Source organism: Mesoplodon densirostris, chromosome 9 (genome assembly GCF_025265405.1).
Source record: "Mesoplodon densirostris isolate mMesDen1 chromosome 9, mMesDen1 primary haplotype, whole genome shotgun sequence".
NCBI classification, from domain to species: domain Eukaryota; kingdom Metazoa; phylum Chordata; class Mammalia; order Artiodactyla; family Ziphiidae; genus Mesoplodon; species Mesoplodon densirostris.
This window is the reverse complement of record NC_082669.1, coordinates 54,773,543-54,796,497: the sequence shown is the minus strand read 5'-3', so window position 1 is coordinate 54,796,497 and position 22,955 is coordinate 54,773,543. Positions and strand designations below refer to the sequence as shown.

At 40.2% G+C, this 22,955-nt stretch overlaps 1 protein-coding gene across 5 annotated transcripts in view; it reads left to right on the top strand.

The window, feature by feature from the left end:
- PPP1R9A (protein phosphatase 1 regulatory subunit 9A) overlaps positions 1-22,450 on the top strand; it is a 281,703-nt gene extending 259,253 nt beyond the window's left edge. Inside the window, exons 12-15 of one of the 5 annotated variants that reach the window (XM_060108180.1) lie at positions 18,283-18,402; positions 19,366-19,389; positions 20,483-20,665; positions 22,241-22,450. In XM_060108180.1, the coding sequence (XP_059964163.1) occupies positions 18,283-18,402; positions 19,366-19,389; positions 20,483-20,665; positions 22,241-22,450 (537 nt within the window). Of the gene's footprint in view, positions 1-16,072; positions 16,386-18,282; positions 18,403-19,365; positions 19,390-20,482; positions 20,666-22,240 lie in introns of all 5 variants that reach the window. The other 4 variants (XM_060108177.1, XM_060108176.1, XM_060108181.1 and 1 more) reach the window with 4 other exon arrangements.
- The last annotated feature ends 505 nt before the right edge of the window (positions 22,451-22,955 follow it).

Below are 22,955 nucleotides of genomic sequence, written 5' to 3'. Positions count from 1 at the left end.
AAAGAAGTTTTATATTTATCATTTCATTTGATCCTTACAATAAGATTGGGAGGGCAGATAATAATACCATACTTTATTGATGAAGAACTTCACCTTCATAGAATTTAATTGATTGCTAGCCCATGATTATGCAACAAGCAATTAATGTCAGTTAGCTGGAACTTGGCCTCCTGTCCAGATGTCTTTCCAACACTGCATGTCACCTCCTAGTTACTTAAGCATCTAATTTACATTTATTTATGAATTTTGGGAATCATCCCAATAGTATAGACTAAGGAAGAAACAGACAAAATGCTAAGAATGAAAGAATGTAAAATTATTTGGGGACCACCTATCCATTTTATAGGTTGTCCCCAGCTGTTTCCTTTTTTCTCTTTTCTGGCAAACACCTTGGTGAGAAATTGTACCTTCTCCCTGGGATTACAGGAGAATGGGGGAGAGGGTGAGGGATGAGAAGAGAGAATTCCAAAATTAATTATTTTTGTTAGTCTGGGTTTCCTTTATTCTGTACAGTGGAGAGAGGCAAGAAAGCTCTGTTTATATTAAGGACAGGAATCTCAGAAAAATAAGGCCATAATGCAACTCAAGAGCACTTTTAACTTTGTGTGGTTTTAGAGTGAGAAATATAAAAGTCTACTTTGTGCCTTAGAATTAAGAATAGAAAACTATCAAATATGCTCAGGGGAAAAAACAACAACAGATAGTGAAACCGTTTAAGGGAGAGAGAGAGATGCCCAAATGCACAATGGGAGAGAAACTTGAACACTTCTGAAGTGACACTGTGCTCCCTTCGGTCCCTGGGCTCCTGAGGCAGCCACTACCTCTCACCTTTGGGGCCCCACCCTCAATGGGACATAAGCGCAGGCATCCAACAGAGTGGAGGGGAGAAGGTTTGACTGAATTTCGTAGGAGCCAGAGAGTTCTCACCCCCTTGTGTAAATTGCAGGTGAAAAGTCAAGCAGGTCTTGACTCTGTTGGCAAATACTCACCTTACTCCAGGCAAAACCACCACAGTCCAGGGTGGGCGATCATCATCGTGCTGCTTAACTGCAGCCGATACCAGCTTTTGAACCAGCAGCCAGCTAGGCTGCCTAGTCAGCTACATTTTAAAACATTAACTCTGCAGTCTCTCTGCATCAGTAGTCACAAATAATTCACGTGTACCACATTACAAAGTAGTTTTCAGTTAGAATCATAGTTTCATAATTATTTGTAATTACAGTAGAAGGTTGACAGGACTGAAAGGAATTCATGTAATTGAAATAGTAGGGCAGGGAAGAAGAAGGACTTTTTCAGTTTCAAAAAAATAAATTTTTGAGCTATCACAGTAATTGGTTAACAGTAATCAAATCTAATGACAGCCTCCATTCTCCTATGTAGATGAATAATGGGCCAGAACCTTATTCAGAACATATTCCAGGAAGTACAGTTACTGCCCAGTAGGAGCATAATGCAGTTGAATTGGTTTCACAGGGCCCCTGAAGGTAGGTGGGTGGCAGGCACCATCAGCTGCAGGGTCCCATTGCAGTTGTGGAGAAGAACTGGGGGTAAACTCATCACTGCTGTGAGGTTTTCTCAGAAAAAGGAGGGAATGATTCACAAATTGAGTTAGTAATCTTATCTTTTAGGCTTTTCATCCAGTTCTTATAAGATTGTAAAAATCTGATGAGGTCATTCAATCAGTGATAACCTAAGGCTACCGGACTTGAAAGAGGCCAGACACTTGCTAAATGTGGTCTTGGTTTTAGTTTTTCCCTTCCCAAAGAGTAAAGGATTTACTGTATTCCTTGTGGAGACAAAGTGATTCAAATACATGACCAACATGAAGCAAATAGATAAGGTTAAAATAAGAAGAAGTAAACCCTGCAGAGATAAATGGCTTGCTTCTGTCTTTTTCAGATACGTGCTCAGTGAACTTTCTGATTTAACCAGATAACATAGCAGATAACAAAAGCAGGGGACACTTAATCGTCAGAGCTTGTTCATCCCTTAGGTACATACCAAAGAATAAGACAAAATACTCTCCTTAGAGTAAGGAGCCACTGGTGTCAGTGGAGTGTCTATTTTTAGAGCTCTGTAGGAGAAGCTCCCAGTTTAGTCACTGAATGGAAAGCCCTGTGAGCAGACATGTGTATCTCAAAGCAAGGCTAGAGGGTGGTGCCTGGGAAAATTATGGGGAAGGGAGATGGCGCTCCTCTGTGGAAGCAAATCTGCTTTCACCTTAGAAGTGTGAACAGTGGAGAAAACACTGAGCTGGAATCCAGTATTCGTCCTGACTTTGCCATAGGTAAGTCTGAATTCCTTGGACTTTGGTTTCCTACCAAAAAATAAGTGTGGTCAACTAAAACTACATGGTCTGTAACTCCCTATCCATCTCTGCCTGCACTATCCAGCATGGTAATCTCCAGTCAGATGTGGCCGTTGAGCACTTGAAATGTAGCTTGTCTACGTCGAGATGTGTTGTAGGAGAAAAACCATGCTCGATTTCAAAGACTTCGCGTGGAAAAAAATAGAATGTGACATATCTTGGTATCTTAATAATTTTATAATACTGATTACATGTTGAAATAATATTTTGAATATTTTGGGTGAGATAAAATATAAAAATTAATTTTACCTCTTTTTTTCCATGTGGCCACTAGAAAATTTTAGTTGACTTATGTGGTTCATATTATATTTCTGTTGGACAGCATTGATCTATATGATTCTATGAAAAACATACTCTTTTGATTTCTGACTCTTTATTTTGTTGGTCTGTAAATTAGCATGTATTCATTGTTCATTCTTTTTTATCTGTATCTCTTCATTCCAAATATTATTTGTTTATATACAAAAATACATATGGTACAACAGTATAATTTATTTTAAAAGTAAATCGGATAGGGGAAAACAAGATAAAGCAAAAAGTAAGGTTGGTACTTAAAACAGAACATCTTCAGCAGTACTTTCATAGTAAACATAACAGTGACCTCCAGTAAAAGCCAAGAGCATAATGTCAAGGCGATTAAGAGCCTGAGTTCAAATCGCAGCTCTGCCACTTGTCCTCTTGAGCAAGTTACTTAACCTCTCTGTACCTCAGTTTTCTCATCAATAAGATGGAAACATATATTTACCTCTTCAGGTCATTAAGGGGACTGAGATCACATTTAGGCACATTTTAAGTCCTTAATAAATATAAATGGCTATCATCACTATTAATGCTTAAAGTAATTCTTATTGCAGGGATATAAAACAAAATATTTTCTGGACATATTTTTCTGGCAGTCTCATTCATGCAGGGGTGAGTGCTAATATCTTGACAAATAAATGGACTACGTGGATTATAGTTCAGGCAATCCTTCATAGATGCCGTTTCTCTCAAAGAAACTTTAGATAAATCATGGTGCTACAGTGAGTTAGAGATTATACTGCATGACAAGTACCTGGAGGGCAGTTCTGCCCTGTTGCTGAGCAAGGGCCAAGCTTCTGCTCCTGAGCTGGAGTTGAAACACACCCTTTCAGAAGAGCTGAGGAGTGGGATAAGCACATGTACACAGAGAGAGAGAAACCCCTTTCTCTGCCTAAACCCGGTCCACAGAGGCACCCCAGAGAGGAGCCAGCTTTTTCCTTCAAAAAAAAATTTTTTTAAAAAAACAAGAAACAAAAATGTAGCTATAAATGCTGGTGGAGAACGGCCATTAGAAAATGGCAGAATAATTTGAGCCTGAAAAGTTTTAGAGTGCACATTACCAAGCCACTAGTGGCCATGAACAGTGATGGCAAAAACTCACCACTGGAGAACTTAACCTTGGCCATGTAGCTCACGTGGGCTCTCCCCTTCACTTGATATTTTTAATGCCCAAAGGGAGTAGATTTGTTCTTAAAAAGAGGATTATTTGGGTTATAAATTAAGAGTAATTTGTTAAAGGCTCCAATTTTAAAACCTAGCTTTTTTTGAGTTTAGTGCAACTTACAAATCCTGTCATTTTGTTTTACACATCGAGTAAAATTTTATATGAAATAAAAAAGATTTCACTTTCGTGAAAACCTTCGAACAATATTAGCTTAGCCTCAGGAGAGCAGACCTGTTCCCCCCATAATCGTCTGTCCTGTTTTTAGCTGCATTTATAAATTTAATCTATTTAGTTTTCCTTTTAAGTAATTTCCAGTGCCTAAAACCTGACAAACTTACATTCCTAACAAATCAACACTTTTCCTACTTAAAAAAAACTCCTGAAAATCTACTAAATTAAAATAACTACAGTGACTCTAAACATCCCAGTACTCTATCAGTGTGGTAGTTTTACACCTTAATTAGTTAAATCTGAAATCAGTTAAATGTATTAAGGTAGACTCAATAGACAAGTTTCTTTCTCAGTTTCTAATAATACAAATTTTCTTAAAAACTAACCAGTATATTTATTATTCCTAAACTAATATTTTTGTTTTGATAATATGGATTTTATTTACATGATCATCTTGTTGTTTCATTTTGTATCTTCCTAGTATGGGGGAGACTCCTTAAGGGAACAGTTTCTCCATCTCAAGTGAGTGTACGGGAGGAAAAAAATATATTTTTCCCTCTACACTCCTAGGTTCTTCAACTGAAGCCCTGTAAATTAGACTGACAGAAGACAGATTAACAAGGGAAAAGCATACAAATGTATTTAATGTAAGTTTTATGAGACACAGGAGCCTTCATTAGGAAATAAAGACCCAAAGAAGGAGTTAAGCCTGGAGAATTTTTATCCTAGGTTTGATGAAGTGTGGAAAGTTGTGGGGAAGTGTGATAGGACAGAAAGGTATGAGCCTAAGGGTAGTAAACTGGGGAAACTTAACCAGCCTGTTCATTCATTTGCTCAGGTTCCTCTTGGCATCTGTCCATCTATGGAATTAAGGATGCTCCTTTCCTCTGGGTATAGGGAGGGCACCTCTGTTACATGAGGGTCTTATGACCTGGTTCAGGGGAGATGGGGAAGGTCAGAGAGCCCTTCCTGCACCTACCATTTCTCAAATTCCTTAAAATATTCATAGCTTAAAATATTCACTATGCCAAGGTGTACCCTATTTGGGGGTGGCATGTCTTGAACCCCTACATAAGTTACAGTTAAGCACTCTACGCTGACCATCTCAAATGGGCTGTTGGTTATTGATCAGATATTTAGACCATAACTCAGGATCTAGAAGCAGGATATTTCAAGGTTGTTGGCCTGGCTGCAGATGGACACCTGCTTGTTATAGCTGTTACCTGTTCAGGTCTCTCAGTCCCCTTCAGAAGGGGCTGGCTTTACAACCTCCGTGTCCTTGGTGGATGTTAGAACCTCGCAGAATTACTTCATCTGATTTGAGTAAATGGAGGTCTGCAATCCTTCCTCTGGTTGCACCTAACTTTCTTCAATTAACCTCCTTTACTACCAGCTTGAATTCTATATTCTGTTTATACTTTTTCTGTTCTGGAAGTTCCTGAACTCCTAATTATATTTTGATGACATCCAATTAGACTCTGAATACTTAATTGTATTCAAAATTAAAACAAACCAAAAAAAAAAAATCACCATGGACTGTTTACCTGAGCAACTTAATTTTGGGGTGCTAGCACCAGGGTAAACTGGTTTCAAGATATATAAATGAGTTAATTGTTTTATAGAGTTGTTAACTATAAACCATTTAAAGGCCAGGAGGCAGTTACTCTCCCCACCTCACACCCCCAGCAAATGGCATTTTCGGATTATAGAGACTTAATTTGAAGACATGCTTTCTCCCAGTTCCTAACAATAAAACAGTCAGGGATGTAGCAGTGATTTGTGAATCTATTTTTTCCAAAAATGATAGTGAGTCATTAGTGTATAAGCTAAAAAAGAAAATGAAGCAAGTATAGAACACATACCTGTTTTGATCCTCTAGAAATTATTTTCAGATCTATTAAGTATTCATTTCTACCAATCTTGATTTTTCAAGGGAATTATTAAGGCTCTGTATGGAGTTTATGCCCCTTGGCCCATAACCTGCCCTCAGAGTCAAAAAAGTTAAGAAGGGAGGGAGGGAAGGAGGGAAGGAAGAATTTTATGTTATTATTAACAGATTTCTCCACAAAGTGAAACAGACTATAAGAGTGGTCAATAATAGAATAGCTATTACAGAATAACTAATAACTAATAACAGAATAACTGTTACCAAACCCTTTCTGCTCCTTTTGTAGGCCCGAGAGTTGTATATCCAAAAGGAAACTGGCATTTATTTTAGAAACCTGGTGAGCTGATAGGTCTATAATTTTAAAGTAGTGAAGAGTTTGCTTTTTTAAATGAATACTCTATACTCTAGGTCCAAGCAAATGGAAGTGTACCACTGTTCAGTTTTTTGAAGGATACTAGGAACCACACAGAGGTTCCATCAGCTCAGGGAGTTTTAGAGTCAAGGATACGCAAAGAAGTAAGGGGGACAGGATACAGCCCCAGCAGGGGCACAGCCAGACCTGGAAAATAGTCTTCAAAATACCCCAGGATCTCGTGGTTTGCAACTGTGAGGACAGTGGTTGTCTCCTTAGAAGTGGGCTTTCTTTGCTTTCTATGTGACTATTCCTTTGTTCCTCCGTTATTGTGGTGTGGAAAAGCTAGAGCAGAAAGCCTCTGGATATTATCCAAGGCTGAGCTTCTGTAATCTCATTCATCACACTGGCCTTTGGACCCGTCTTTAGTGCTGGATATACAAGTCCACATGGAATTTTTACTCTTGAGTATTTCCCTGGCAGTGAGAATTTTATGAAAGGGTTTAATGAGATGTGGTCTGCAGATTTTCTTTGAAACATTACCTGGCCAGGATCTGAACTACCAAAAGTCCTTTTCAAATAGGGCATAAGAATGACAACAATTTGGCAACAATATTCTTATTTCCTACCTATTAAAAGTGGTAGTGGACAGTGAACTCTATGATGGAAATGAAGTGATACATTACTCTCTTTTTCCTAGTTACAAGGAGGATTAAGAAAAGGATATATAAGATCAAGATCCATTCCATATGGGAACAGAGTCAAGGATGGGCACTCGAATTAAATAAATAAATCAAGCTTAAAGTTTGGCTGTGTGGCTGACAGGGTCTTGGTGCTCCAGCTGGCTGTCAGGCCTGAGCCTCTGAGGTGGGAGAGCCGAGTTCAGGACATGGGACCACCACAGACCTCCTGGCCCCACATAATATCAATCAGCGAGAGCTCTCCCAGAGATCTCTGTCTCAACGCTAAGACCCAGCTCCACTCAATGACCAGCAAGCTCCAGTGCTGGACACCCCATGCCAAACAACTAGCAAGACAGGAACACAACCCCACCCAATAGCAGAGAGGCTGCCTAAAATCATACTAAGTTCACAGATACCCCAAAACATACCACTGGATGTGGTCCTGCCCATCAGAAAGACAAGCTCCAGCCTCATCCACCAGAACACCGGCACCACTCCCCTCTGCCAGGAAGCCTACACAACCCACTGAACCAACCCTACTCACTGGGGGAAGACGCCAAAAACAGTGGGAACTACGAACCTGCAGCCTGTGAAAAGGAGACCCCAAACACAGTAAGTTAAGCAAAATGAGAAGACAGAGAAATACGCAGCAGATGAAGGAGCAAGGTAAAAACCCACCAGACCAAACAAATGAAGAGGAAATAGGCAGTCTACCTGAAAAAGAATTCAGAGTAATGATAGTAAAGATGATCCAAAATCTTGGAAAGAGAAGTAAAAAAATACAAGAAACGTTTAACAAGGAGCTAGAAGAACTAAAGAGCAAACAAACAATGATAAACAACGTTATAAATGAAATTAAAAATTCTTTAGAAGGAATCAATAGCAGAATAACTGAGGCAGGAGAACAGTTAAGTGACCTGGAAGATAAAATAGTGGAAATAACTACTGCAGAGCAGAATAAAGAAAAAAGAATGGAAAGAATTGAGGACAGTCTCAGAGACCTCTGGGACAACATTAAACGAACCAACATTCAAATTATAGGGGTCCCAGAAGAAGAAGAGTAAAAGAAAGGGACTGAGAAAATATTTGAAGAGATTATAGTTGAAAACTTCCCTAATATGGGAAAGGAAATAGTCAATCACGTCCAGGAAGCACAGAGAGTCCCATACAGGATAAATCCGAGGAGAAACATGCCAAGACACATATTAATCAAACTATCAAAAATTAAATACAAAGAAAAGATACTAAAAGCAGCAAGGGAAAAGCAACAAATAACATACAAGGGAATCCCCACAAGGTTAAAAGCTGATCTTTCAGCAGAAACTCTGCAAGCCAGAAGGGAGTGGCAGGACATATTTAAGATGATGAAAGGGAAAACCTACAACCAAGATTACTCTACCCAGCAAGGATCTCTTTCAGATTTGACAGAGAAATTAAAACCTTTACATACATGCAAAAGCTAAGAGAATTCAGCACCACCAAACCAGCTTGACAACAAATGCTAAAGGAACTTCTCTAGGCAGGAAACACAAGAGAAGGAAAAGACCTACAGTAACAAACCCAGAATAATTAAGAAAATGGTAATAGAAACATACATATCTATAATTACCTTAAATGCAAATGGATTAAATGCTCCAACCAGAAGACACAGACTGGCTGAATGGATACAAAAACAAGACGTGTATATATGCTGTCTACAAGAGACCTACCTCAGACCTAGGGGCACATACAGAATGTAAGTGAGGAGATGGAAGAAGATACTCCATGCAAATGGAAATCAAAAGAGAGCTCGAGTAGCAATTCTCGTATCAGACAAAGTAGACTTTAAAATAAAGACTATTGGGCCTCCCTGGTGGCGCAGTGGTTAAGAGTCCGCCTGCCGATGCAGGGGATACGGGTTCGTGCCCCGGTCTGGGAGGATCCCATATGCCGCGGAGCGGCTGGGCCCGTGAGCCATGGCCGCTGGGCCTGCGCATCCGGAGCCTGTGCTCCGCAACGGGAGAGGCCACAACAGTGAGAGGCCCACATACCGCAAAAAAAGAAAAAAATAAAATAAAATAAAGACTATTACAAGAGACAAAGAAGGACACTACATAATGATCAAGGGATCAATCCAAGAAGAAGATATAACAATTGTAAATATTTATGCACCCAACATAGGAGCACCTCAATACATAAGGCAAATGCTAAGAGCCATAAAAGGGGAAATTGACCGTAACAGTGTAAGAGTAGGGGACTTTAACACCCCACTTTCACCAATGGACAGATCAACCAAAATGAAAATAAATAAGGAAACACAAGCTTTAAATGATACATTAAGCAAGATGGACTTAATTGCTATTTATACGACATTCCATCCAAAAACAACAGAATACATTTTCTTCTCAAATGCTCATGGAACATTCTCCAGGATCATATCTTGGGTCACAAATGAAGCCTTGGTAAATTTAAGAAAACTGAAATCGTATCAAGTATCTTTTCCCACCACAATGCTATAAGACTAGATATCAATTACAGGAAAAAAATGTAAAAAATACACATGGAGGGTAAACAATATGCTACTAAATAACCAAGATATCACTGAAGAAATCAAAGAGGATATCAAAAAATACCTAGAGACAAATGACAATGAAAATACAACGGCCCAAAACCTATGGGATACAGCAAAAGCAGTTCTAAGAGGGAAGCTTATAGCAATACAATCCTACCTCAAGAAACAAGAAAAATCTCAAATGAACAATCTAGCCTTACACTTAAGCAAATAGAGAAAGAAGAACAAAAAACCCCCAAAGTTAGCAGAAAGAAAGAAATCATAAAGATCAGATCAGAAGTAAATGAAAAAGAAATGAAGGAAACGATAGCAAAGATCAATAAAACTAAAAGCTGGTTCTTTGAGAAGATAAACAAAATGATAAACCATTAGCCAGACTCATCAAGAAAAAAAGGGAAGAGACTCAAATCAACAGAATTAGAAATGAAAAAGGAGAACAGTTGACACTGCAGAAATACAAAGGATCATGAGAGATTACTGCAAGCAACCCTGCCAAAAAATGGACAACCTGGAAGAAATGGACAAATTCTTAGAAAAGCACGACCTTCTGAGACTGAACCAGGAAGAAATAGAAAATATAAACAGACCAATCACAAGCACTGAAATTGAAACTGTGATTAAAAATCTGCCAACAAACAATAACCCAGGACCAGATGGATTCACAGGTGAATTCTATCAAACATTTAGAGAAGAGCTAACACCTATCCTTCTCAAACTCTTCAAAAATATAGCAGAGGGAGGAACACTCCCAAACTCATTCTATGAGGCCACCATCACCCTGATACCAAAACCAGACAACAGTGTTACAAAAAAAGAAAACTACTACACGACAGTATCACTGATGAACCTCAGTGCAAAACTCCTCAACAGAATACTAGCAAACTGAATCCAGCAGCACATTCAAAGGATCACACACCATGAGCAAGTGGGGTTTATCCAAGAAATGCAAGGATTCTTTAATATACGCAAATCGATCAGTGTGGAACACATTAACGAAGTGAAGGAGAAAAACCATATGATAATCTCAGTAAATGCAGAAAAAGCTTTCAACAAAATTCAACACCCATTTATGATTAAAAACCCTCCAGAAAGAAGGCATAGAGGGAACTTACCTCAACATAATAAAGGCCATATATGACAAACCCACAGCCTACATCGTTCTCAGTGGTGAAAAACTGAAACCATTTCCACTAAGATCAGGAACAAGACAAGGTTGCCCACTCTCACCATTATTATTCAACATAGTTTTGGAAGTTATAGCCACAGCAGTCAGAGATGAAAAAGAAATAAAAGGAATCCAAATCAGAAAAGAAGAAGTAAAACCGTCACCGTTTGTGGATGACATGATACTCTACATAGAGAGTCCTAAAGATGCTACCAGAAAACTACTGGAGCTAATCAATGAATTTGGTAAAGTAGCAGGATACCAAATTAATTCACAGAAATCTCTTGCATTCCTATACACTAATGATGAAAATCTGAAAAAGAAATTAAGGAAACACTCCCATTCACCATTGCAACAAAAAGAATAAAATACCTAGGAATAAACCTACCTAAGGAGACAAAAGACCTGTACCCAGAAAACTATAAGACCCTGAGGAAAGAAATTAAAGATGATATAGATGGAGAAATATACCATGTTCTTGGATTGGAAGAATCAACATCATGAAAATGACTGTACTACCCAAAGCAATCTACAGACTTAATGCAATCCCTATCAAACTACCAATGGCATTTTTCACAGAACTAGAACAAAAAACTTCAAAATTTGTATGGAAACACAAAAGACCCTGAATAGCCAAAGTAACCTTGAGGAAGAAAAACGGAGCTGGAGGAATCAGACTCCCTGACTTCAGGCTATACTACAGAGGTACAGTAATCAAGACACTATGGTACTGGCATGAAAACAGAAATTAGATCAATGGAACAGGATAGAAAGCCCAGAGATAAATCCATGCACATATGGTCACCTTATCTTTGATAAAGGAGGCAAGAATATACAATGGAGATAAGACAGCCTCTTCAATAAGTGGTGCTGGGAAAACTGGACAGCTACATGTAAAAGAATGAAATTAGAACACTTCCTAACACCATACACAAAAATAAACTCCAAATGGATTAAAGACCTAAATATAAGGCCAGACACTATAAAACTCTTAGAGGAAAACATAGGCAGAACACTCCATGACAAAAATCAAAGCAAGATCCTTTTTGACCCACCTCCTAGAGAAGTGGAAATAAAAACAAAAATAAACAAATGGGACCTAATGAAACTTAAAATTTTTTGCACAGCAAAGGAAACCATAAACAAGACAAAAAGACCACCCTCAGAATGGGAGAAAATATTTGCAAATGAAGCAACTGACAAAGGATTAATCTACAAAATATACAAGCAGCTCATGCAACTCAGTATCAAAAATACAAACAACCAATCCAAAAATGGGCAGAAGACCTAAATAGACATTTCTCCAAAGAAGATACACAGATTGCCAATAAACACATGAAAGGATGTTCAACATCACTAATCATTAGAGAAATGCAAATCAAAACTACAGTGAGGTATCACCTCACACTGGTCAGAATGGCCTTCATCAAAAAATCTACAAACAATAAATGCTGGAGAGGGTGTGGAGAAAAGGGAACCCTCTTGCACTGTTGGTAGGAATGTAAATTGATACAACCACTATAGAGAACAGTGTGGAGGTTCCTTAAAAAACTAAAATTAGAACTACCATATGACCCAGCAATCCCACTACTGGGCAAATACCCTGAGAAAACCATAATTCAAAAAGAGTCATGTACCAAAATGTTCATTGCAGCTCTATTTACAATAGCCAGGACATGGAAGCAACGTAAGTGTTCATCAACAGATCAATGGATAAAGAAGATGTGGCACATATATACAATGGAATATTATTCAGCCATAAAAAGCGAAATTGAGTTATTTGTAGTGAGGTGGATGGACCTAGAGTCTGTCATACAGAGTAAAGTAAGTCAGAGAAAAACAAATACCGTATGCTAACACATATATATGGAATCTAAAAAAAATTTTTTAATGGTTCTGAAGAACCTAGGGGTAGGACAGGAGTAAAGACACAGATGGAGAGAATGGACTTGAGGACACAGGGAGAGGGTAAGGGTAAGCTGGGATGAAGTGAGAGAGTGGTGTGGACATATATACACTACCAAATGTAAAATAGCTAGCTAGTGGGAAGCAGCCGCATAGCACAGGGAGATCAGCTTGGTGCTTTGTGACCACCTAGAGGGGCGCGATAGGGAGGGTGGGAGGGAGACACAAGAGGGAGGAGATATGGGGATATATGTATATGTATAGCTGATTCACTTTGTTACACAGCAGCAACTAACACAACAATGTAAAGCAATTATACTCCAATAAAGATGTTAAAAAAAATTTTTTTTAATGTGGTAGTGGTGATTGTTTTAAAAGCATTGCGACAAAGGCAGTTCACTTGGGAGTAGGACAAGATACTCATGCTGTCATTCATTATGGCCTGTTTATAACCTTTAAAACAGTATCCATATATTTAAGCACTACCATACCTTATTTGAATTATGGATGGAACTCTTGAAAAAACATTCCCATGTTACTTTGATTAATTGATTCAGAAATTTATAACCAAAGAGGAGGAAAATAATCATCAGGTCCAATTAATCTCAAATATCCCCAATTATAAGAGTGAGGGGCTACAGGGAAAATACTTTTATGTTTCTGCACAGTCAGAGCTTTGTAAGCATTTTTACTGGAATGTGGGACCTGAGCTAAACGATAAGCCTGAGAAGTTAAATTATGACTAGATAGATAGATTTACCTGCAGAGAGATTTACCTCCCCAGAGGTATGTGATTACATTTTCCAGAAGTGGGGATGGGGAGAGGGGGCTGAGACGAACTCTATGGAGACGTTCCCGGGGCTGTAAAGCTGGAGACACTAGTCTGACATATATTACTTACATATATTACTCTGACATATATTACTTTCCAAAGCATAAGAACCCAAGATCCTTCTCAAGTTGAATTGTTTACATTAAGGAGATAAGATGTCTCTCCCTCTCTCAGAGGAAAGAAGGCAGACAGCTGTCCCTCTCCTATATAATCATCCAGATTCATATTTTTTAGATTCCTCACCTATAATGTAGACCAAGAATACGATGACAACTTGTTCCCATTGTGTCAGCCTGGAAAGAGGAAATTAGGGCATGGGAAACCAGTGCAATAACTTTTGTAAGTAAATAATAACCTGTTTCTGCTCCAGAAACCTCACATTTGTATTCAGGATAATATTAATAAATATAGTTATTAAAAACTTTAAGAGTGAGCTCAGACATGTATTATTAAAAAATATAGATTCCAGGTCAACTCCTCCCTCTCCCCCAAATTCTAACTTGGTAAGTCCAGGTACCCAAGAATTTGTATTTGAACAGCTGCTTCAGATGATCCTTATCAGACTTATTTGGGGACCACTGCACTGGTCCAAGACCCAGGAATAAAAAGTGCTTCTTACAGAAGATCAGTCTGCCTCTGCTAGCATGCTTTCTTAAGTTCAGTTATTGTAAACCCACATCCCCCCATTTTTTGATAGTAAGTGAATTTAAGGATACATATTTTTTTAGTTTAAACTTCAGGATAAAATTGAAGGTTGACACATCTGTTTGTTCTTTATTATCCTTGCAGACCCCTTTGGGTTTTTTTTTTTTTTAATAAATACACCTCTAAAATCATCAGGTCTTCTGGAATCTTTAGTGTGATAAACACTTTTACTGACCCAACCGGTGGTTTCAGTATGCTACCAAAACTTTGCTGACTTCTGCATTCTCTTTAGTTATCGTTCTCATAATCCCCTTATATATATATTGCTTTACAGTTTACAAGATGCTTTTACATTAATTGTCCCATTTGATTCTCACAATAATCTTTGGAAATGAACAGAAATTGTTAGTTGTATTACCTATATAAGTTTGAAATATATAATATTTCAAAATAATGAGAAATGAGATGTGAGACTGTTGAAATTCAGTATACATCTGGGACAAAAGTTGTCCGTAAGCCATGCTGTTGAGGCACTTTTAATTGAAGGGGAATCTCTTTGTTGTCATGACATCAACAGCTAACAAATAATAGGCATTATATCAGAGATCACTTGGACATATTGAGGGTGACTTCTTCCAAGTGCATAGAAACTACTGCCCATTCCTGCCTCAGCTCCTGCTAATTTTTTTTAACCAAAAGGTAAATATAAATATGCAGGTAACTGCATTAAGAAAAAAAAGCCTGGTTTCTTTCTTTCTTTTTTTTTAAATTAATTAATTTATTTTGGGCTGCATTGGGTCTTCATTGCTGCGCACGGGCTTTCTCTAATTGCGGCAAGTGAGGCTGCTCTTCCTTGTGGTGTGCAGGCTTCTCATTGCAGTGGCTTCTCTTCTTGTGGAGCATGGGCTCTAGGCGCGCAGGCTTCAGTAAATGTGGCACTCGGGCTCAGTAGTTGTGGCTTGCAGACTCCATAGTTGTGGCTCATGGGCTTAGTTACTCTGCGGTGCATGGGATCTTCCCAGACCAGGGCTCAAACCCATGTCCCCTGCATTGGCAGGTAGATTCTTAACCACTGCACTACCAGGGAAGTCCCAAAAGTCTGTTTTCAAACTGTGTTTTTCAAATGCCTTTGAGTCCTTTAAATATTAAATAAGCATAGACCTTTATACCTTTACATTTTTCAAAGCACTTTCACACTTACCTAATTTAATTCTTAATAACCACATATGATATATATAAAATATCCACCTTTTGTGGATGAGGAAATAGACTCTGAGAGAAGGCCCAAGGCCATGTACACAGGAAGTGTGTACGGTTTTAGGACCTCGGGTCTGATGTTTCTCCTGTGATAAGGCACTAAGATTATGATGAAAAACCAATAAGGTGTGTGTTCTGCTTAAAGTATCATGAGCCCAGAAATTTCCAAGTATTTAAATATATCATTTTCTAAAGTCTCAGGCTCTTGAGAACCTGTGCTCAGAGGAGGCCAGGGTAGAATGCTGGTTATGAGCTCATGTCACTAGTGTGAGGCACTGTTATGTGACCCAAATAAAGGGAATGCTGTGATGATTAACTTAATAGCAATTCCTAAAAGACCATGCCCCTCCCTGATACTAATTTATCCACATACATTTATTAGGCACATTTCATAAAATTCATCGTGGCAATAATGATAACAAAATATTGATCATTGTTATAGAATCCATTTAGATGCAAAAAAGATAACTATTGGACTTCCCTAGTGGTCTAGTGGCTAAGATTCTGCGCTTCCACTGCAGGTCGCGCAGGTTCGATCCCTGGTCAGGGAAGTTCCGCATGCTGCGTGGTGTGGCCCAAAAGAAAAGAAAAATTAAAATTAACCCAAAAAAGATAACTATTAAGATTAACGTTCTAGTCAAAAGGGCAAAATTTTTACTCTATCCGTTGTGTAGAATAATTTCTCAAACTATGACTTCAAACTATATTCAGAGTCCCTTCAGAATTCATTTCAATAAGTTTTATATCTGCCTTTTCTTTGTCTAACATACCCGTTCTTTTCATAACCCAGGATCTTCAGCGGCAGGCTGGAACACTGGAAACCGAAGCTGTCCTCCACTGCTCAGGCCTCCACGCCGTCAGCAGGCCTGCCTTTCTCGTGGTTTAACGAAAGCCGGAAAGGATCCTATTCCTTCAGGAACCTGCCTGCGTCTGCAAGTCCCCTTCAGCCTTCTCCTGAAACTCTAATTTCAGATAAAAAGGGGTCTAAGGTAGAAAACACATGGATTAAAAAAGCAAACAAGAAAACCCCCAATCCTTCCTCCTCTTCGGTCTTTGGAAAGCATTCTCAACTTGTGTGTATGCTCTGGATCCGAGAAACCAATGTGATAACACTGCAGTAAACAATGCATGGTATTTCTTGTGTGGGGGAGGAAGAAAGCCTCATTTAACCATCACCTTCTTTAATACTGTTCCATTCTAGATTGTACGTTAATCTTTGATTTGCCTGTCTTTTCACATACTGCTAGTTAATCTCAGTTTGACAGTCAAGCCATGCTGGGAAAGATGCATTTGAATCATGGAACAGTATGATAGATCTGTTTACCACGTATTCCACTTTAAATTACATTACAAAACTATTTTTGCTGTGCTCTTCAAGATTTACTGGAAAACAAATAAATTTGGGACTGAATATGTGTTCAATATATCTAAATGAAACTCTTTCAAACAAACGAATGCTGACATAGCACCCTTACTTATTTCTTCTTTTAAATCAAACTTCCATGTTGATAAACTGTTACAATTCTATCACCAAAGTTTTTTAAGTTTAGCAGAATGAGGAATTATATGCTTATTTGTTTTTAAATGCACGATGGTTATTTCCAGCATGACGCTGCAAACGTTACCTAACATTTTATTGAAACACATACGGTGGCTAACTTTCACATGTTGTTTGGTCTCCTTTTATCAATGTTCACTTTTCTTTCTCAAACAGAAAACTGTGATTAATGTTAACTTAAATTTAATTCTTTTCTTGAGGTCAACAGCTCATAAGGTTTTGACAGAATTTGGGGTCATATCTCCAATGACAATGTCAAATGGTAATGTGCTGTGTTAAATGCTCACCTGCTTAAATGTTTTACTAGCCTAGCTCTTTGTGCTCTGATTTCGTCTCCTTTTCTGAAGTTTTATCAAACTTGGCGTTTGTTTGGTACTGAATTCTCTAGCCTCTGGCATGGTATTTATTCTTGACAACCAGCTAAACCCAATGCAAGGGAACCTAATGGAAAACTAACAGTCCAGTTCCTAAGGAAGGGGAATAGGAAACAAGATGGTGTTGGTCAGGTGCTTAGAGTTCCAGGAAAGCCAGTCCTTCTAGCAAAGGACTGTTAGCAAAAGAAGCTCTGGAAGCAGAAGGCCACTTTGGTCTTGAAATTTTCAGTCTTGGATCTGAGAAATCTAAATGTTGTTTGAATAGACTCTACCATTATCTTGCACTGGAAAGACACCAGATTTGGTTTTAAATGTTTTTGCAAATGCAGCTATGTAGTCATTGTGAATTTATTTAACTTTAATATCCACTGAACATTTTAATGAAATTCTGGGGAAGTTTTACATACACACCCTCAACCTCCCCAACCCCCAGGTGGTTAATTGGAAATGGGCTTCTATCCATGCTGCAGCCTCTTTGGTACTCCGTGGGTGCTGTGCAAGAGTTGTATTTTAGCATGTGACCACTAGTGTAATGGCAGACTGTGACCTACCCCAGAACTCATCATCTTGAAGGTTACATCCAGGAGAGGATCTGCCATCTCTCACAGTATTTATCACGGCCAACAGCAAGCGATCCTTCCCAGGGGGTGCTCAATCTACCTTTCTAATATGGATTGCCATCTGTTCCTAATAACTCAGGCTCACCACACCATCTTGTATTTTTACTTATGCTGTTACTTATCACGATTAGGGTCAAAGAATATAGGCTTATTAATATTACCCCTCTGAGCAGTTGCAGAGGATAATGAATGCTGTACCCTTGAAGAGAGGTTGAAGAATCATTTCTCTAAGACATCTATCCTTTCATGTGATGGAGAAAGCGCCCAGAATTCCCTAACCAGTGCAGAAGGCACAGTGTTCTCAACCACTGCTGGGTGAAGGTCACCAAACCAAATATGAATCTCTTCTAAGATTACTTAAAAAGAACCTGTCCAGAACTTGCAAACATACCTACCTCTGGTTCACTCACTGTGCTCATTTAACAGTGAGCTTTATTTGTTTTTTCAGAATTTTACCTTCAGTGATGACTTCAGTCCCAGCAGTACCAGTTCAGCAGACCTGAGCGGCCTGGGAGCAGAACCCAAAACACCTGGGCTCTCTCAGTCCTTGGTGCTCTCATCAGATGAGGTACATGCATGGCACTGACGACAGAGCTGCTTTCTCAGATCATACATTTTACCAATGAACTATCACCGGGGAAAATGTTTTTAGGCAGATTTTGCGTATCAGTCCTCATGATTTCGCTCCCTGTCTGTCTCAACACGGAAGCAAAGTACTATGTCTGAGCTCTAAGCTGTCTAGGGACCTCCTCAGGCTTTCTTTGATATAAATGGGATGACTATCAACAGAGGGTTGGGGATGGGAGACTGGGCACTGGAGAGCAGCAAGAGGGAACGGCCCAGAAATCCCAAGGGAGGGAATTCCCTGGAGGCCCAGTCGTTAGGACTCCGTGCTTCCACTGCAGGGGGGGCCCAGGTTCGATCCCTGGTTGGGGAACTAAGATCCTGCAAGCTTCGAGGTGTGGCAAAAAAAAAGAAAAAAGAAATCTCGAGGGAGTTTACAGACGATCCATCCCCCTCCTCCCTCACCTTTTTCACCATCCCTGATGTTCCCTCTGAGTGGGGAGTGGCCCCTGATTGAGAATTACCGCAGTGGAGCTGGGAGAGGTGCAGTTGTGATAAGGAAGGAAAACTGGGGGAGAACCACTTACTTAGAAGCCAGGGTCAAGTGTGCATTGCAGTGGGTTCTCAGGAGATATAATGTGTACAGGAGGGCAGAAGATTACACTGGTGATTGACTTAGTGCTCCAAGAGATAAGTAGAAGGAAGAAATACCAGTACTGGGGGCGGGAGTGGGGCTGGGGAGAAGCGCTGTAAGTAGAGATATATTCACCCTAAATATTTGTTCTTAGTTATTTCTTTCTAACATGATTTTTGCTTTGTAAAACTTTTTTTTTCCCTTAAATTCTTCTGCCCATATTCTTCAGGCTTGGCATGATTTTAGTTGTATTAAAACTTTGCACTGTACATGTGTGTCTCCTGTTCCTGTAACACTTTTCTTTTTTGGTTCCTTTGTTGCTCTCTCACTCAGAGCCTGGATATGATAGATGACGAGGTGAGCTCTCATTGGGCTATGTGTGGTGGCTTACATGGTATTGTCTGACACTTTTCTTTCTTTGCAAATGATTTAAAGTCAAACAAGACAAGAAACTTTCCTCTGTAGTTGGAGGGTTTCCTCGTGTTAAATAGTTTCACTCTTTGCCCTTGTCTATATCTTAGTTGAAAAGACATTCAAGAGGATCTCCAGATTCCACCTCCAGAGTCCCTTGCTGTGCCTCCCATCACCATTACCCTGACACAGCCCATTGCGTTTCACCTCCTTTGCCTTCATCTCAGCTTCCCCATCCCCTCCTCTGTGTTCCCTGCATGGTCACTGAGGTGACGCCTGTCTCTCCTCCCGGATTTATCATTGCCTTCATCTCCTCTCAGCTTAGTGGCTCTAGGAACCCAGCTGCCCTTTGCACTATTCATAGCAATGTCCTGCATTGGACAGAGCCTGGGATTTGGAATAAACCAGTAAATGCTGAGCTCCACCACTTACTAGCTGCGTGATAGTGGACAGATCTGTAGACTTTCTGGGCCTCACGTGCCTCGTTTATTAAAAGTAATTATGGAAATTACCTGTCCTACCTTCCTCACAGGTTTGCTTGCTGCTCAAGTGAAATAATGGCTGTGAAATTTCCCCTAAGAATGCTTGAGGACTTAATGCTCTCCCCTTCTAAGTAAAAGATATACCTCAGTATTTTAAAATGTGTCTTTACATATCTCTGATGTCTTAGCAGAGGATCAGTGCAGAGTGATGCATTACATATAGAGATTAATGATGTATTCGTTTTCTGCATCTGATAATCTTTCCATAGTGTTTTAATGTAAAAACTTGCAACGCTGGAGTGTATTTTTCAGTTTTAAACTTCCTACATTAAAATGCTTTGTTTGGGGGAATTTTTAAATTCCCAAATACCTTAACAAAATGTAGAGTTAATAACTTTGTGTATGTTACACATACAGCTAGAACCATTCGTTTACTCTATGGTTTAAAAACAAGTGTGGCTCTAGTAGGCAAGAAATGGCTTTTGATAGCATCACATGCCATACTGAGCCACAGCTTCTCGGTCCTTTAACAACCCTGCCTAACATTCCTACCTCAGATTCTTGATGACGGACAGTCTCCCAAACACAGTCAGTGTCTGAATCGGGCCGTTCATGAATGGAGCGTGCAGCAGGTTTCTCACTGGCTAATGAGCCTAAATCTGGAGCAGTATGTCTCTGAATTCAGTGCCCAAAACATCACTGGAGAGCAACTCCTGCAGTTGGATGGAAATAAACTTAAGGTAAAGAATTATATGTTTGTGTTAGGTTACCTAGTATAATTTGTATTACACATAGCGCCTAAAATGTTTCCGTTAGATGAGAGCATCCTGCGTATCTGAGAGGTCCTTCTCACCCACAGTTTGCAGAAAGGACCTTGAATGATTTCTGAGTGGTAAAGGAAGTTTCGGAAAGTCATCGGGTTCTGAGTCAAACAGTAGGCTGTCGAGCAGGAGAGCTAGAGGCTCACTCCATTGCTTCCGCCAAGCAACACATGGTCCATGTATTAACTCTACTTACTTCCTATGTAGTATGAGTTTTAATAATGGCCGATGTGGACTCTCCCATGACATGAGAGTTAAAACCCAGGTCCATGAATCTTCCCTTTTTCTTTTTTTTTTTTTTTTGCGGTATGCGGGCCTCTCACTGTTGTGGCCTCTCCCGTTGCGGAGCGCAGGCTCAGCGGCCATGGCTCACGGGCCCAGCCGCTCCGCGGCATGTGGGATCCTCCCGGACCGGGGCACGAACCCGTGTCCCCTGCATCGGCAGGCGGACTCTCAACCACTGCGCCACCAGGGAAGCCCACTTCCCTTTTTTTAACTCATTGCGCCCCCCGCCCTCCCTCTTCCCTGCATACCACTCAAAAAACAGGACCACGTTCTCCCCAGAACTTTCTTCCCCCACCAAGTGCAGGCTGTGTCTTGCCTCCTCTGCCCTGGCACTCTCATTTTCACCTGTCCAGTCCATCTCCTTTAGAGCCTGAGGTGGCACCTACCCCTGTGGAAAAAGGGCAAAAGGAGCTCACAGCCAGCCTGCCACCCCCAACCTCGGCCCCCTGCTGGGCTGACGGGCAGATGAGTAGCTCTTGACAGTCTTGAAAAGGTTAGAGATCAATCAATAGCCTGTGAATATGAAGGCCCATTGACAAGGCTGTCCGTGTTGGGGAGATGGATGCATCCCGCTGTTGATTCTGAAGGTCATGAAACATTTAAAGTACGTAACCAACTCCCCTTATTCTGAATTCCAAGCTCATCGAGCAGCCTCCTCATTATGATCAGGCTTCCTTTATAGGTCTGCCTACGGGGAGAGAGTGGCTAATCATGCTGACCTGAGCATTCTGGTCCCAAAGACATTTTTGGTCTCCATTGTAAATGTGAATACATTGGCAGAAAGGAAGCCACTTCGATTCCTCCTGCCCTTCTTGGAACCCTCCGTGGCAGCAGGTGCCCACTCCTATCTTTTGAAAATATCAGTGAGTTTAGCAATACTTCTGGCTGTAAATGTCTACAGCCCAAAGGTTGGAGAAGCAGAATTGTGCCCTTTCTCCATTCACTGACCCATTAATTACCAGTTCAGAAAGCATTTACTTGCTGAGGTTTAGGAGGTACTGTGCTAGGGACTTCAACGTATAAAAGAACAAATAAAGCTCAGCCCCACAGTAGGTAGATTTTTGGCAAATGTAATCAGCTCTTCCTCAGTTTCTACCTCTTTGATTATGTTTACATTAGTTCTTGAGTTTGAACATCTTGTGATAGCAACCTCATCATAAGCAGGTCATTGGTTTTCAAATTCAGTTTGTTTATGTGTTTCCTTCTTAGGCTCTTGGAATGATATCATCCCAGGACCGAGCAGTGGTCAAAAAAAGACTCAAAGAAATGAAAGTGTCTCTAGAGAAGGCTCGGAAGGCCCAAGAGAAAATAGAAAAACACAGAGAAAAGCTGAGGAGGAAGGAACAAGAGCAAATGCAGAGGAAGTCTAAAAAGACAGAGAAGATGGCAGCTGCCACAGAGGGTGCTGGTGAGCAGTGACACACACGGAGAAGCTTCCACCTGTCCCTGCCCTGCTCTCCTCCGGAGGACGAAGAAGAAACTGATGACAGGGGTGATGTGCTCTAGGCAGACTGGGGAACTGTGTGTTCAATCACTGCATTTGCTGCATTAATAGAATACACTCACTCTTAACCTACTGAAATAATCCCAAGCCACCTTTGGTTTAGTAACAAACCAAGGATCTCATTTGTGAGAGGTGCAAAGTAGCAGTGTTGCTCTCTTCTTTGTGTTGGGTGGGTGGTGTCACTTGAAGAACCAGCGTGATCCTGCTCAACAAGAGCATGACACACCGTGGCATTGTCCATGGAACGCCATGCGTTTTCAACATGAGATCCCGAAACTGAGCAATGGCACATGTCTGCATGGCCGAGATCACCGGTCTGCCATGAGATCTGGGCTGCAGAATCTACTCTCATGTGTGGGAAAGGTTCCCCCTCGTTTCTGTGTCTGGACACTGAAACAACCCCGCTGTGGAAATGTGGGT